Raw genomic sequence first — 15,633 nt, 5'->3', positions numbered from 1 at the left:
TAGATAGATAGATAGATAGATAGATAGATAGATAGATAGATAGATAGATAGATAGATAGATAGATAGATAGATCACGTACTGCTTTCGTGACGTCTTGAATTGAATTTGCATTACTTCCTGCTTAATGTGATAATTTGAAATTAAAAATCAATTAGCTCCTTATGTAATTACCTCAGCGTGCAAGAACGATAAGAATGCACTTGATTCGGCCTAATGCATTTAAACTAATACATATGTTTGCACAGTCAAGACACTGATTGGCCTAATTGATTGATTAGGAGTCCAAATTAATCTCAGTGCAAAGACATTTTTTCGTTCCTTTTTTTTTTTTTTTTTTTTATTATCCCATTTTCTTCAGTTAATGGGTGTTATTTATTTATTTATTTATTTATTTATTTATTTATTTAGTGTGTGTGTTTTTTTTGTGTTGTTTGTGTGAGACAAAAAATGCATATTAAAGTTACAGTCTGGTCATTTTCTGAGTGGGAAACTTCTGACGTCAGAGTCCTCTCCGTTTAAAACAACCTGCCTCAGCTGCTGACGTCCTTTATACTACTTTTTTATAAGGTAAAAATATGTACCCGACAAGAGAGTGATTATTCGAGGCATTTTAATTTATTTCTAACAGACTTTAAAAGGACGGAGAGGGGGGGGAAAGAATACTGCGGTTTTTTTTTCATTTTTATTTTTATTTTTTATTTTTTTTTTATCTTAGACTTTTTCCATAAAGGGTTGCTTTTTTTTTTTTTTTTTTTAACCCAAATTAAACATGCTACTGTGCTTCGCCCTATAAGCATCCTAGGAGCCTGTGCTTGCCAATCAATTGGAACAGTGAAACAGAGCCACAGCCTGCGCAGGAGTGGAGACCTTCAGTCTCGCTTTATTTCTGGATACCGAGGGACCTCTCTACCATGTCATATCCACAATTTGGATATCCATACTCGTCTGCTCCACAAGTAAGTTCGCGTATTTCTTTTCTTCTTCTTTCGCATCTTTACGGTGGCGATCCTTGACTTTTTCCTCTTAACGTGACCGAGTCACTTATTGATTTAAACCCTGATCCCATTTTGCGCACTTTTAGACAAGATTCGGCTAACGGGAAAGGTATCGTGTTGCAGCCAGTGATACCTGTGTCTTTCTAGTGGAGGAGGGAAAGAAAAAAAAAAAAAAGGGGGTTAAAACGAGGGGGTAACCCGATTCCCTCGACCTCCCATTCACTGATTTCTGTAAGATAATAGCCCGTCTGTAATGTCAACCATATGTTTATCAGCGCTGGAACACGCATGCCAACTTGTTCGGCACACGCCACACCACAAGCCAGCTGCTGTTTGCCTTTGGCTCTGAGCCATAAAAATCATTTTTCCATTACTTTTTTTTCTTCTTTTTTTTTGGTACTACGGAACGATGATAGAAAAAAAAACATGTTGTTTTTGTTAAGCACGTGTTTTATCCGAATCAAGGCGAACATTTCTGCTCCTTCAGGGCACTTTTACGCGAACATTTTCGCCACAATTTCCTGTGTTGTGTTGCTTATTTTCTGATATGCATAAGTTATGAGTTATGTGATCATTTCTAAAGACGTAATATGTCTTAAAGAACGAAAAACACGTTTATTGTAAGAAAGCTGAAGCATGTAACGCAGAGTTTTATAATAAATAAATAACTAAATAAAAAAAAAAAATCAGCTCATACTAACTTCAATATCAGCTTTGTAAAAGAGTGTCCAGACATGACAAACATGTATTTTTGCTTTTTGTTCCCTCGTAGTTCCTGATGACAACCAACTCTCTTACCACTTGCTGCGAGTCCACTGGTAGATCCATAGCGGACTCCGGGGTAGCGGCGTCTGGACAGACACCTGTCTACTGTCCCGTGTATGAGAGCCGGCTGCTGGCCACGGCGAGGCACGAACTGAGCTCCGCGGCCGCGCTAGGCGTGTACGGCAGCCCCTACACCGGTGGTCAGGGCTATGGAAATTATGTTGCATACGGGACAGACGCGTCGGCTTTCTACTCGCTGGTAAACCTTTCTTCTGTTTCCCTCTTGGCATTGATTAATGGAGCCACGGTGTGCTGAGACTTAAATAAGGCTCTCTCTTCCAATCTTTAATGACCTGCACCCACAAATGCCACTAAGCTTACCCTCTTAAGACTTTCCTCCCAGTAATTAAAAACAGACATGTTAATAACTTTGCAGGTCTTGCCAGTTTGTTTCTTCAGCGTTTATTTATTTTATTTTATTTTTTTTTTGTAGGCTGAGAAAACAGATGAAAAAAAAACAAAAAAAAACAAGTTTAATTATAAGTCACATGAAGTACTGGAGATAAGAAGAGCAGAAAAATCTAAGTGTGATTTTATTTAAATTGTCAAACTTATTTTTTAAGTGAAGTAAAAATACAGATACAGTGCATGGATCTAAAATATAAACAAATTTATTTAGATTGGGATTTTTATTTTTGAGTAAGGAACTAAGAGCTTAAGTATTCTTGCAGGAATAAAAGAAAAGAGAAACAGGTTTTATGAAAAATAATGAACTGTTGTAAAGTAGAAAAATATGCCTTAAAGTGCTTTGCCTTTCTGTTGCGTTTGCCAGAAAATGTTTATAAAAGTTTACGTCTAAGCTGTTGAAAGAAAAACTTTTTTTTCAACTTGGATTTGAACCTGTATTATTCTTAATCGTAATGCTGAATCGTATTTGTTTCTCTAGATCTTTCCACCTGCAATCAGTGGTCAGGGTCTTGATCAGTTGCTTTAAAGAAGCATAACGTTCTCAATCGTTTCAACCTTCTCACTGTTGAACTGAGATACTTATTGAATCACACGTATGTTCGCAGGGTACTTTTGATACTAAAGATGCTGCAGCTTCTGCGCATGCGGGAATCACACAAGCAACTGCTTACTATCCTTATGATCCTACCTTGGGACAGTACCAATATGACAGGTATGTCAATTGTTTTACTTATTATTGTTATTATTATTATTATTATTATTATTATTATTATTATTTTAAGTTAGCATCGTGATGAGCAATACCCAGTTTCCATAGAGCGTGGTGCAAATTTTAAAAGGAGGAAGACCCACATGTCCTGTGACATTTATGTCAGGGCAACAATGAAAGAAAGATGACAAACTCCTGATTTTATAAAAAATAATACAAAAAATAGATTGCAATTGAGGCTTAGAGAAAAGCCAAGTCACCTCACTAAGAAGTGAGGACGAGTGCTTAAGACACTAAATTAAAACGCAGCTTCTCTTTGTTTTCTGATCAGAAATTTTACTGAAAAAAAAGAAAAAAAAACTGTTCTCTTTGCATTTAAACCTGAAGACTTCTTACAGCTTTGAAGAGTGTGCCGCCTTGAAAAGGTTTTGCCAAAACAAGGGTAACATGCAAACTGAAGTCATTCACTAGGTCGCTTTGAGAATTACCATTGAAGTTGAAGAAAGTGAAACATGAACAGAACTTCACATTGAGGGCAGCCATTTTTAATATTGTGTGCTGCTTGATCAGAAAGGACCACTTAATGCTACAGGGAGTTCTTGGAGTTCTGCAGAAGAATTACACCCGACTTTAGCAAAAATCTCAACACCCAGCTTCTTTGAATCATTCTTATTGAAAGGCGAGGGGCAAAAGAAAAAAAAAAAAAGAAGAAAAAGAAAACATCTGCATGAATCTTTATAGATCTGCAAGCATGAAATAAAGCCCATACAATCAGTGTGTGGCACAGGGAGAGACAAGCAGGCCTACAGGAGTAGCACAGTGTCTACACCCGCCTTTTACCTGAGGGCTCATCATTACACTCAATAAAACAATTTTTACAGTCTATTTTATCTGAGAGGGTACAACATGGGCAAGGGGAAGGTGAACACTTGCCCTCTTTTCCTGATTCCCTCAGCAGTGCTTGACCTGCACTAAGCCAGACGGAGCAATAAATGTCTCGTAAAAAGGTTCCCATGAGGGGAGTTTTTACAGCTCGTTGCTGACTGAAAATCAACACCATGCATTTTAAATGGCGGTTCGCACGAGGTTTGCATTTGTGGATGAGGTGAAACTGGGAAAAGGTCCATGCGCTCCCCTAGGTGTGGCTTCAAGGGGAAATGCAGTGAAGGAAGTGGCGATCGAGTGAGGCAGCCATCAGATGGCAACGTTGATTTGAACAGTTGAGCCACACTGTAGTGCTGATGTTGTCAAGTAAGTTCTGTTGAAAGTCTTTGTTTCCCTTTGTCCTTACATGTTTGGCGTAGCGGTGTAAAGTTCTAGTGATTGTAGCAGACAGTTTTTTGCTTTTTAATTCAGATACATTTGCAATATTGGAAAGCAATTTTATGGAGAAAAACAATTGTGCATACATTACTATGTTTACATTTTGGCTCTATTTCCCTCCGTATCAAATGTGAGACAACGTTCATCGGGATGAGCGTTGGTCTTCTGAAGTCGTAGCGCCCAAATCCTGTAAAACTGAAGCCACATCCACTCCCCTTAATCCAAGTTTACTTTGTATTCCTCTTATTCGCAGATACGGTTCTATGGATGGGGGCACAAGGCGAAAGAACGCTACCCGCGAGACCACCAGCACCCTGAAGGCCTGGCTGCAAGAGCACAGGAAGAACCCGTACCCGACCAAAGGGGAGAAGATCATGCTGGCCATCATCACCAAGATGACCCTGACACAGGTCTCCACCTGGTTCGCGAATGCCCGCAGGAGGCTGAAAAAGGAGAACAAGATGACGTGGCCGCCCAGAAACAAGGGCTCAGAGGAGAAGAGATATGATGAGGATGAGGAGGGGTCTCAGGAGGGGCAGATAAAAAGCGAGAATACCGATGATGGTTAGTGTCAAGACGTCTTGCTGCTTGGCAGAATGTAAAATAAAAAAAATAAATAATAAAAAAACGGATGATTTAGGTAAAGCATGTGGAAATGCATTTATTTTTAAACGTCAGCAGAAGTACCAATGAAGCTCAAATGATAAAGCTTAGTTATCCAAGCAGGAAGAAAAAGATCGGATTAAGATTTTTGTCGTTTTTGCACATGAAAATGTGATTTTTGTTGTTGATTCTGCTTTATTTTGTTAAACTACAGTTCAGTGTACTAACCATTACAATAACATATATTCTTTCTAATGCTTGCCACTTCACCAAGGCGCTGAGAACATATTAAAGGAAATTGTAAAAAAGAAAAAAAAACAAAAAACTGTTGTACTTTTTCATTACTGAGCAGGACAGCCTTAGCTGTTTAAAGAGGTCCCAACATAACATCTGCTGAAGGACAATTGTTATGTTTCTCAATTCAACTTCCACTAGAAAGGACATTTTTGTTCATAGTGAAGGTGTTTTGCTTTGCTGAAACTCACTAAAAGAGTGTTACGGTAACACAGTAGACTAAGTTACAGGGTTTTATCATCGTTCATATTAATAAAGTTTTACAAATAAAAAGTCTGTGACACTTTTAATGCTCATTTCCAAAAGTTGTGTCATAAAAAAAATTGGCTAAAACTGTTATTAGCATATAATAAGCAGTAGAGTTTTAATACGTAGACTTTTGCAAGCAGTTTGTATACAGGGATACGTCTTGATACCATCTTGGTTAAGGATTTTTATTTTTATTTTCTTTTGTTATAGACTTTTTAAGTTATTTTTAATGTATAGGCTCAGTGATTGTGGTAGGTTCAAATAATGATTCCTGTGAAATCAAACATGCTCGGGCTCGTTGTTGTGCTCCTTTCCCGAAGTAAATGTAACCCCCCCATCCCCCCACACCTTTTTTTTTTTTTTTTCAAATAACTCCTTTCCTCCCTTTCCCCGCAGACACCAGAAGTCGAGCTGATAAGGAACTCCAGCTGAGCGACCTGGACGATTTTGACACGCTCGAGTCTGAAAGCTCTGAGTGTGAGATGAAGCATCGGTACCACATGAACACGCACATGTCGACGACAAGCGACTGCTCCGCCGAGCACCTCATTAAGAACGCGTCTCTGAAGATCTCTGTTCCGGTGCCTCTCGGCGGGGAGCAGGACTTGGGTAAAACCTGCATCAAAACGAGTCCGGAGGACTTCCAGCCGGACAGCATGCAGCAGCAGCAGCAGCAGCAGGCTAAGTCGTGCTACACTCAGCAGCAGCAGGGTCACCAATTATTAGACGGCAAGCCTCGAATCTGGTCTTTGGCACAGACAGCAACGTCCCTGAACCAGACTGAATATCCGTCCTGCATGCTGAGGTGCCAGGCGCCGCCCTCCTCACTCACCCAGTCCCCCGCCGCCACTTCCCCCGTCACCGTCTTGGACAACCGGCAGGACTCGCCGGTCACCACGCTGAGGAACTGGGTGGACGGGGTTTTCCACGACCCCCTGTTCAGGCACAGCACTTTGAGCCAGGCTCTGACCAACACGACCGTCTCCTGGACCACGAACACCAAAGGCACCGTGCTGGAGGCGGAGAGGAGTGCGGCCGCCTTGCAGCAGCACCAAGACCCGCCCAAAGACAGTGCCATGAGTTTCCCAAAAACTATCAACAAACTTTTTTGCTCCTAACGTAACTAACTCACAGATAAAGACTTCTTTTGGGACTAAAAAAAAAAAAAAAATACGAGGTGGATAAGCCTGTTAAGTCTCCACGATTCCTTTATGTTTTATTATTTTTATCTGTATTCATAAACTGTTACAGACGTAAAACATCCGGATCAGTTGATTCATTTAAACCAACGCACGCACAGAATTAAATAATAATTAATAATAATAATAAAAAAAATGTATAAATAATAGTTTACAACTCGAAGGGGAAACAAAAAAGTAGACCTGCGATTATTATTAATTTTTTTTTCCAAGATTTCTTTTACTATGAGCATGCAAATGTTAATAATTAAGCATAATTTAAGTCTCAGCGGATGAGAATCACTAAAGAAGAAGAAGAAAAAAAAGTCTCACATGTGCACTGCTCTCTCTGAAGAAGTGACTGAGAGCGTTTCGACTTTGTTCACTGGAAATAAAAGCAGTCGCTTTCTGAAGACGAGCTTGTCATGTTGGGTTAATGCTGAGAGTTGCTGTCCAGGGTGCTGAAGACGCTCTTTACTCCAGAAAACGACTCCTTCCAACTGCGGGACGCTTAAAACTTACATTTATACATGCCATTCAATTTCTAATCATTCCAATTCAGACGCCTTTCTTTTACTGTCACTTTTAAAGGAAAACATCAATTTCTATTTAATGACAGCTTGTAAATAAAGCAGATCAGAGCACGAGACAGGCCAATGTCTGTATCTAAGATCTGCCTCATTAATTCCCTCTAAACAGCCTGTAATTGGGATGTTTGCAGTCATATTTCATGTCAAGCTATTGATTTCTTCCCTCACCTCTCTTCCCTCTCTGATAATATTATCGAGACAGTTCAGCATATCATCCACCGCGGGGCTGTCAAAAGGGTAAGATATTCTAACAGCTTCAAACGGAAGTCATCTGAAGAGCTGAATTTATGTTCAGGTGCTGGAGAGTCTGTATGGGGCCCCAAACACAATTTGATTTGATTTCTCCAACTACAACCACTCGTGTTGGGGCCGTGTGGATTGTGTCAGAGCTTAACTCGATTATTCCAAACCAAACAGAAATAAAAAATAAAAAATATATATATGTATATCAGAGTCGTGGTTTGTGTGTTTTGGTCGTTAGTGTGAGATCAGAAGCATGGTTCCCCGAGAGGCTCGTCCAGGGCACCATTTGTGCAACAATGGCCACTGTCATACTTTGACCTGAACACTTTGACCCCACTGACTTCCATACGAACATTTTAAACAACAGGAGCAAACAAAGAAGGAATAAAAAATACATTTGTCAACGTGATTCATGCAACAATTTTAGCGCCTGTATTGCCATCCCTGTTGATTTTGGAGCCTCAAGCAGGTTTTTCTTTGCCTTCGAGATGAGGCTCTGCCATGTCCACACTTCCATTTTTCAAGAGGAAGGACCCCACAAAGAAAAACAAAAACAAAAATAAATAAGAATAAAATAAAAATGAAAACCTGATGCTGACTCCCCTTCTGAGAAGTGTAAAAGGTTTTCTTTTTTCTTTTCTTTTTTTTATGTGAGAGGCTCTCACGTCGTCTAAAAGTGAAAAGGGCAAGGGAACTCAAATTAGTTGTTGTAGATAAAAGGGCAAAAAGAAAAGGAGTCAAGGGTACTTGACAGTAATGGCGAAAGTGGAGCTCTCGGGGGACTCTGTCTGTCCTGTGAGAGAAAGAGGAGGAGGGCTTTAGTGATGAATTTTAATAGGAAAAGAGCCAACAACTGAGATCTGCTTCTTTTTTTTTGAGTGAAATAAACATCTATACATAAGAGCCTTTATTAGGATTCTATTTTTTCTCTCTCACTCTTCACTTAACCCTATTTGTCTTGCACATGAAATCGCTCATGACGGAAATTAGCAAATAATAAAGAACAGACAGTCTCGCCTTCTAATAAATTTAGCACGAAGACCAGGCCTCGAAACCAAACGGCCTTTCCAACCAGAGACAGAGAAATAAGGAAACGCAAGAGGAGGGAGAGGAAGGGACAAATCCTGTGTGCAGAAAGGCAGGGCTGGTATAACCAAATCAGTCAGCCGTGGCAAATACGAACGCACAGAGGGAGCGTGATGGTAAATTAACAGGAGCTTTTTACATAGAGGCCAAATAAAACTGCAATCAGTGACGCGTTACTTTTCATTAAGCCGCTTTGACAGCAGCATATTCCGCCACTCCGACACAGGGAGCAGGGGGCCCAGGTTGGAAATAAACTGCTCTCGAACCGAGAGTCATAAGATAATTCCTTAAGCTCCATTAACAACTCTTAGCCGCAGGAAATGGGCTCCCCCTGAAAACATCTCCAAATCTAAAAGCTTTATTGACCTGGCAAACCTCAGCTGATGGCTTCTCTTTTTTTTTTTTTTTTTCTTTTCCTAACCTCCCTCTCTACCCCCCACACGCCATCCACCCCATCTTACCTCTCACTCTCTACACCCCCTCCCTTTTTTTCTTTTTTCAACTTAAGGGACAGAAACGTCCAGCTGAGGTAATAGACTTTGACACAACACATTAAATGGGAAATGAGAAAAGGGAGAGGAAAGGGCACTCTTAAACGCCTTTTAAACGTTACCAATTAGAGGTTTTAAACTTGAATAAGATGTAGGCCTTTGGCACATGCCAGGGTGATGGGACATTTAGCTGATGGGCCAGGCCAACTTGGTAAAACCAACACCTATCTAAGCACATCATTCCGCCTGTAACGGGAGAATCATATGATTGTAAACTTCATTTCACTTCTATAGGAAAAAAAAACAAAACAAAAAAAACATGGATATTTGCCATTTAAAAAAACTTAATATAAAAGCAACACAACCTCCTTCTAAAATTTCTTAAATAATCTTTCCAGCAAACATTTTGGTTCGTTCACTGAAAGCCCACAAATGACCAAAGATGCCAAACGATCACCAGTGTGGCGTTTTGCCCCAGAGGGAAAGGCAGCCTGGGTCAGGTTAATACCTCTGTGACCCTGAGCCATAAATATATTTACACATCATTACACATCAACAGACACACACTTGAACTCTCTCTGCCTCCCGTGCGCACACGCACGCAGAGAGTAGCCGTCCCGTAAAATGCGATGTCACAGTTGCATGCATGAGGCCCTAATTGAATATTTAATCTATCCGGCTAACATTAATATAGTGAGAATAGCGCTAATGTGATCAAGCCTTAATTGAAATGGTGTAAAGGATGATCACACACAAAAGGCAGTGTGTAAAAAAATGCACACCAAGACAAACAGACACACACACACAGACAAAAAATAATGTTCTCATGGCCCCTTTTAGAATCAACAGCATGAATGCTTTTCCCAGTAAAAATGAAGAGGATTAATCTTTTGGTTTGTCCTGGTAAGTATTTGCACCACTTGAACTTTCTACAATGTCGTTACATTACAATAAGACTAAACTCAATTTAATTTTATTTGGATTCCATGTAATCGATCAATGAAATGTAGCATATAACTGGTAAGTCTGCAGGAAATAATATATAACGCTTACATTATTTTTACAGATAAATGTCTGAATATACTATTTATCACCCTTTTACTCTGATGTCCCTAAATAAAATTTACTGCAATCACTTGCTTTCAGACATCACAGTATTCATAAACATAGACCACATTTATATAATTTGAATATGAATATCAACACTGCCGTGCTGTCCAGGGCTCAGAAGTTAATTAAAAAAAAACATTATCGAACAAACAGCATCATGAGGTCAGGGTTTGGGAAGGCAGAGTTAGCGTATTAGCGTTCTTTGTACATCTTACAAGGTGTAGTTTAACCCATCGTTTAAAAATTGAAAGAGTTTGGCACAACTTCAGCCAAGATGTCCATGGTAAATTTTGGCTTATACTTTAGCTAAAAGTATTGGCAAAAGTTTCTGATTTTTGATGTGCCACATTGAGGGAAACAGAAAACAGAAAACTCCACCTGAAATTGCTTCCAAAGGTGGTTCTACAAAATATTTACTCAAGGTTGGCTGAGTAGATCTGCATGCCAAACTTTTGAGATTTATTTTGTAAAAAAAAATGTTCAAAGCTATGTGTCCTTTGCCTTACAAACGTGCATTTTTGTAACCGTCTATCAGAAAATGTCAATAAAATTCAGAAAATGTTGTGAAGTTATTGATCATTAAATACTGTTGCAAAGCAGCTACAACAGACAGGACTTGATTTCATAAAAATCTAATCATATAACACCAAGATCTGGTTATTTCTGCAAATTAAACAAAAAACGCTTAGCCCAGCGAGGACGAGTGTGTTGTTTCGGGTTGTTTGTGCTTGAAATCACTCACCATTCCCACGACATTCAGCTTTGTGGTGAACAGCAGATTTAGCCGCTGTCGTCGTTCTGCCGCCACACTGAGGTGTGGACGTTTTATCCCACTGCTTTAAGATCTGAAGTGCCTCCTGCTATCCTTCCTCCACTGTTTGGAGATAGCGTCTGTGTGCTGATGCGGACTGCTGGTTGTGTGTGATGGCTTGCATTTCGTGGCCAGAGCCCTGCTGCCAAAAGAACATGTCCAGGATGCACCTTCAGCCCCTTGTGACTGGCCTTTATCAGCCCCCTGCTGCCATCACCTCCCTGCAGTCTTTCGGCAGGTCAAGAAGTGTCAGTCTGAGGCGCAGTTGCTTTTCATCATCCCCGTCATCTTAAGCTGATCAGAAAAAAAACAACAAAAAAAACCCTTGATCCTTTTTCCAAATTCTGAATCACAAATGTTGAGAGTAAAAAAAGTAAAAAAAAATAAAATAAATAAAAATAAAACAACAACAGCAAAAGAAAGGAAAAAATGATTTGTAAATGCGTCGCGTTTTGCTGTTATTTGTAGGCAGACTTGGTTATCTTAATGTGCTCACCAATAGTTCGAGCTCCCTAAATAAAGTCTGGCATTGCAATCTGCAGCTGTTTTTGAGCTCACTGGAAGGGTCAAGAGGATGTAATCACGGGTCATGATGACACATTTCAACTTTGACACTTGGTTAAGCCCCTCACCAGATAACTTGGGCAGCTCAATCCCCCCAACTGTCTGTTTAAAATTAGCCTAAACCTTTTATGTTTCCTCCTCCTTCTTCTTCTTCTTCTTCTTCTTACTCTTCTTCTTATTATTATTATTATAGTACTTCTTCTTCTAATTTTCAGCCTAGTTTAGTAAAACAAATATTTTCCACAGCCATGAACATGTATGTAAATAATTGGAAGTTTACTGAAGGCTCAAGAATATTCTTGAAAGAATTTTGTAAAACACGGTTATATTTGAGCTGTTGCTGAATAATAGACAACATCATACCTTTGCTCTCATTGTCCTTTTTACAGGGAAAATGGCGGATTCTGTTAAATAAAAAGAAAGTTTGTAAAACTGAACCTGGGTGTTGTCATGTAACCTCAAAAAGAATCAACAGACAAAAGTAAGTCGGGTATTTCCCCCCCCCTCTCCACAGAAACACTAAAGCCATGTAAAAGTAATTGCTAAAGGTCAAAAGAGACTGTGTTTTACCAAGACATTTGTGTTTATCATTCAGGACAGATCAATACAGTACTGTTGTTTTAAAGAACAAAAGCCAGGGAGACTTAACACTGACCTTTGTTTCCATTTTCCATTGTGTTTAGGAGGTTCAACGAATCATACAAATAAGGCCCTCAGGTTTGTTGGGGAATAAAAAAAAACAAAAAACAAAAACAATTCTCAAAGTTTGAAGTGAATGTTTAACCCTGTAAATACTGGGGTGTACTTCTTTTTTTATATATATGTATAGCTAAACTTACATTTGAACATAAATAAAAATAATGACATCAATTAAATTTTTAGAACATATATGTTTACTTGTTTTTCAGCCAATATAAACTCTATGTGTACATCTAATGGAAAGTTGAAATGTTTGAATGTTTCTGTGTATCAAAGTTCAGTCTCATTTCATTTAGTTTGAAGTGTAGATGTATTTAGTCTTGTATATGGTAAAGTTTAAACTGAACAATAACCTTAAGCATCAAAAAGTGTAAACATCCTTGTTAAAATAACAAATTGTATAACCTGTTCACTATTAACATTGTGCTGTTGCATTTTGCTAAAACATACACCTTATCAGTTTTATTTGACAACACCCATGCGGTACTTTATAGACCCTCTATGTGCCCAAATATAAATCTTACATCCATCTTGCATGAATAAGCACATTAAATACATATCTTGTTTGTCACTGTTTCTCAGCTTTTGTTGTTTTTTTTTCCTCTTTTTGTGCAGGTGTAGAAGCAGATTCCTAATATCTATTTCTTACATCCTCTCTCTTCCTTTTGTTTTATTCTTAAATCCTTGCTGGTTCTTAAGAAATTCTGAAAAAGGTCGTTTCAGTTAATACTTGTGACGGATCTGGATATCAAACCGGACCTGCTGCGCATCTCAGTGACAACAATCTTTTTGGCATTAAAAGGTGTTAATTCACATTCAGCCTTCTTTGTTGGATTTAACCGCAGACCTTGAATTTTAAAACATTTGCAGAACATTTCCAGTGTTTTGCAGCAAAGAAAATGAAAGCAGAAAGACTCCAAAATAGCACCTCTAACAAGTCCCGCTGAGAGAGAGAGAGCGAGAGAAAGAGACACCTTTGCAGGCCCATTGCTCCTGGGCTACAACATGTTGTGTGACGACTCAGTAACTCCAACAGGTCCACTTTAGACTATTTGGAGAGTTTTGAAAGACAGCCCGGCCAACTGTGAGTGTGTGGTCTGACTCGCTGTATGATTCTCCGCCTGCCATGCGTCTCAATCAAGCCAAACGTCTGCTTCCTAGCTGCTCTGTCTTTACTTGGCCCTCCTTTCTCTCTCTCTCTCTCTCTCTTTTTCTTTTTCTATCTTTTCTTCTCCCGCCAAGCTCTGCTTCGGAGCAAGAAGTGGGACTTTACATTCTCGAATCAAATTATGATGAGTCAGCCAAGCGATGTGTTTTCCGTCTTTCTCCGAAATAACAACCCAAATCTGTACTTTCTCCTGACAATCCAGAGGGAGAAGAGCAAGACAGCGTCTTTGTTCACAAGCTTGTAACTGTGCTGGGCCGGTTGCGACCGAGTTTATAAGATCCGCTGGCTGCAGGGCTAACTGGGATTTCACAGTGGTCAAGTCTCTTAGTTTGCCTTTCAGCAAAGCATTTTACAAGATTTCCCAATTTCTGCTTTTGTGACCTACTTGACAGGCGATATTTTCTAACTTTAAATTCACTCCTACCCAACAATGCAGGTATATCTGCCTTAAATAAAAGTTTTCTATGTGAAGAACTGCTGATTTCTGCAAACACTGAAGTAGAACGAACAGGATTCATGCTGTATTACTATTAGTATTACCATTATTATTATTATTATTATGACATATAGTTTATAGAAAAAAATGTGACAATCATGTTTTAGACCCCTATACTCTAATTGGACCAAATTTAGACTAAACTGTTAGATGTTCAAATCAGCTAGTTATACGGTTTTGGAGAAATATTTGTAAAAGATTAACAAGACGTCATTGGAGGCACCGAACAGTTGAAGTCTCCTGATGTGATGAAGATGCTGGTGAATCTGTGAGCAGACGTTTGCTACATTTGTTTTCCAACTGAAGGTACTCCAAGATATATTTGTATGAATCCGTCGTTAATGTGCAGTTGATGAGCATCAACCAAACCACTTGCTCTATTGTATGCCGGCAAAAAAACAGAGCAGGTTGTCAGCAAGCTAAGAACTGCAGTGTCATCTGAAAAACGTAACCACATATTGACCAGACTCAAAAACTATTACAAGCAATGTAAACAGCTTATGCATCCCTGAGGTGCTCCAGAGAACGTCTCCCTAATTGAAAGAAACAAACGGTGCTATTTAATCAAAAAGGGATTCACATTCAAGTGGAATAGTTTTATTAAATTAATAAGTGCTTGAGACAAAGATGTGGTCGACATCTTTGTCACTACAGAGGTTAGAGTCATAAACACATGAGTTTTATTAGTGTGACTGTGTGAATATTATGGACATTTCATAAAGACACACAGTTCTAAAGTTGTAGGATTCAAATAATTTTCAACACTGGAGACAAAGAAGAACAAAAAGATGTGCTTTGTTTTCAAACAGTTTTATAAGAACTTTAAACTTTTAGAACTTCCAGGCAAGTAATTCATCTGAAAGAAAGAGAGAAAGAAAAAAAAAAAACAAGAGCAAAGGTGGTTTTTTTTTCAGACATCAGAAGACAGTTTTCTCTCCTCCCCTCTGGTCAATGGTGCTGAGGTCCGTCCCTGCATAAGCAGTGTGCAGGACGAGTACAGTGGCTGCGGCTGACTGATCTCCCGGCTCATTAAGGCACTGGCGAGCCCATTTGGCCCGGTCCTGTAATGGGAGCCTGTACTGTGTCAGAAACACTTATTTGCTCCACAGCCATCACAGGACATTAACATTCACGACGGCCTATCACACGAGAGGAGGTGAGAGGGGGTCATTGGGGCGTCTCACAGGGCTTACTCACCACCCCTAGCCCATTTGCGTGTGCGCGCACACACACACACATGCACACACACACACACACACACACACACAGTAGACTTCCATTTCTTATGTAAACATAAAGACAAATAGAACATTCTCTAAGCATTGATCTCAGTCTGAAACTCTGAAGCCCCTGCATGTTCCCTGCATACATACGGACCGCTTTTGTGCATGCATCTGAAAAAGCCGTGATATAGTTTCAATTTCCTAACACACTTTTTTGTTGATTGCATGCACACACACTCGCAAACCCTGCGATCTCTTACACACTCAAGGAAACATGCAATCAGCCCTCTAAGTAAAGGTCACATTTGCAATGCAGGTGACTCGAGCAGAAGGCACAAGGTAATTGGCTGACGGGACGGGGAGTGCTAATACCTTGTCTCCAAAAGATTATGTGATGGATGAGAGTAGCTTGGCATTGGGGTAATTAGATGTGTTTTGAGAAGACGAGACTGGGCCAAGCCCTTCTCTTATAGTGAGTGGAAGTAAATTGGTGAAATGGAAGAAAGTCACTGAAGGGGAGGCATCTTAAGAACTTGGGGTCACATAAGGCCTTACTTCAAATTTCTA

General features: G+C 39.5%; 1 protein-coding gene across 1 annotated transcript; it reads left to right on the top strand.

Annotated features, from left to right (window-relative positions):
* Nucleotides 1-724: 724 nt before the first annotated feature.
* On the top strand, nt 725-6,578 carry irx4a (iroquois homeobox 4a). Its single transcript, XM_007562876.2, has 5 exons — nt 725-957; nt 1,769-2,020; nt 2,835-2,941; nt 4,515-4,825; nt 5,804-6,578. The coding sequence occupies exons 1-5, from the start codon at nt 913-915 to the stop codon at nt 6,523-6,525; spliced, it is 1,437 nt and encodes a 478-aa protein (XP_007562938.1). The 5' UTR covers nt 725-912; the 3' UTR covers nt 6,526-6,578.
* The last annotated feature ends 9,055 nt before the right edge of the window (nt 6,579-15,633 follow it).

This window comes from Poecilia formosa, unplaced genomic scaffold, assembly GCF_000485575.1.
Source record: "Poecilia formosa unplaced genomic scaffold, Poecilia_formosa-5.1.2 Scaffold0, whole genome shotgun sequence".
NCBI classification, from domain to species: Eukaryota; Metazoa; Chordata; class Actinopteri; order Cyprinodontiformes; family Poeciliidae; genus Poecilia; species Poecilia formosa.
The sequence above is the reverse complement of the archived record's forward strand: the minus strand, read 5'-3'. Positions and strand labels throughout refer to the sequence as shown.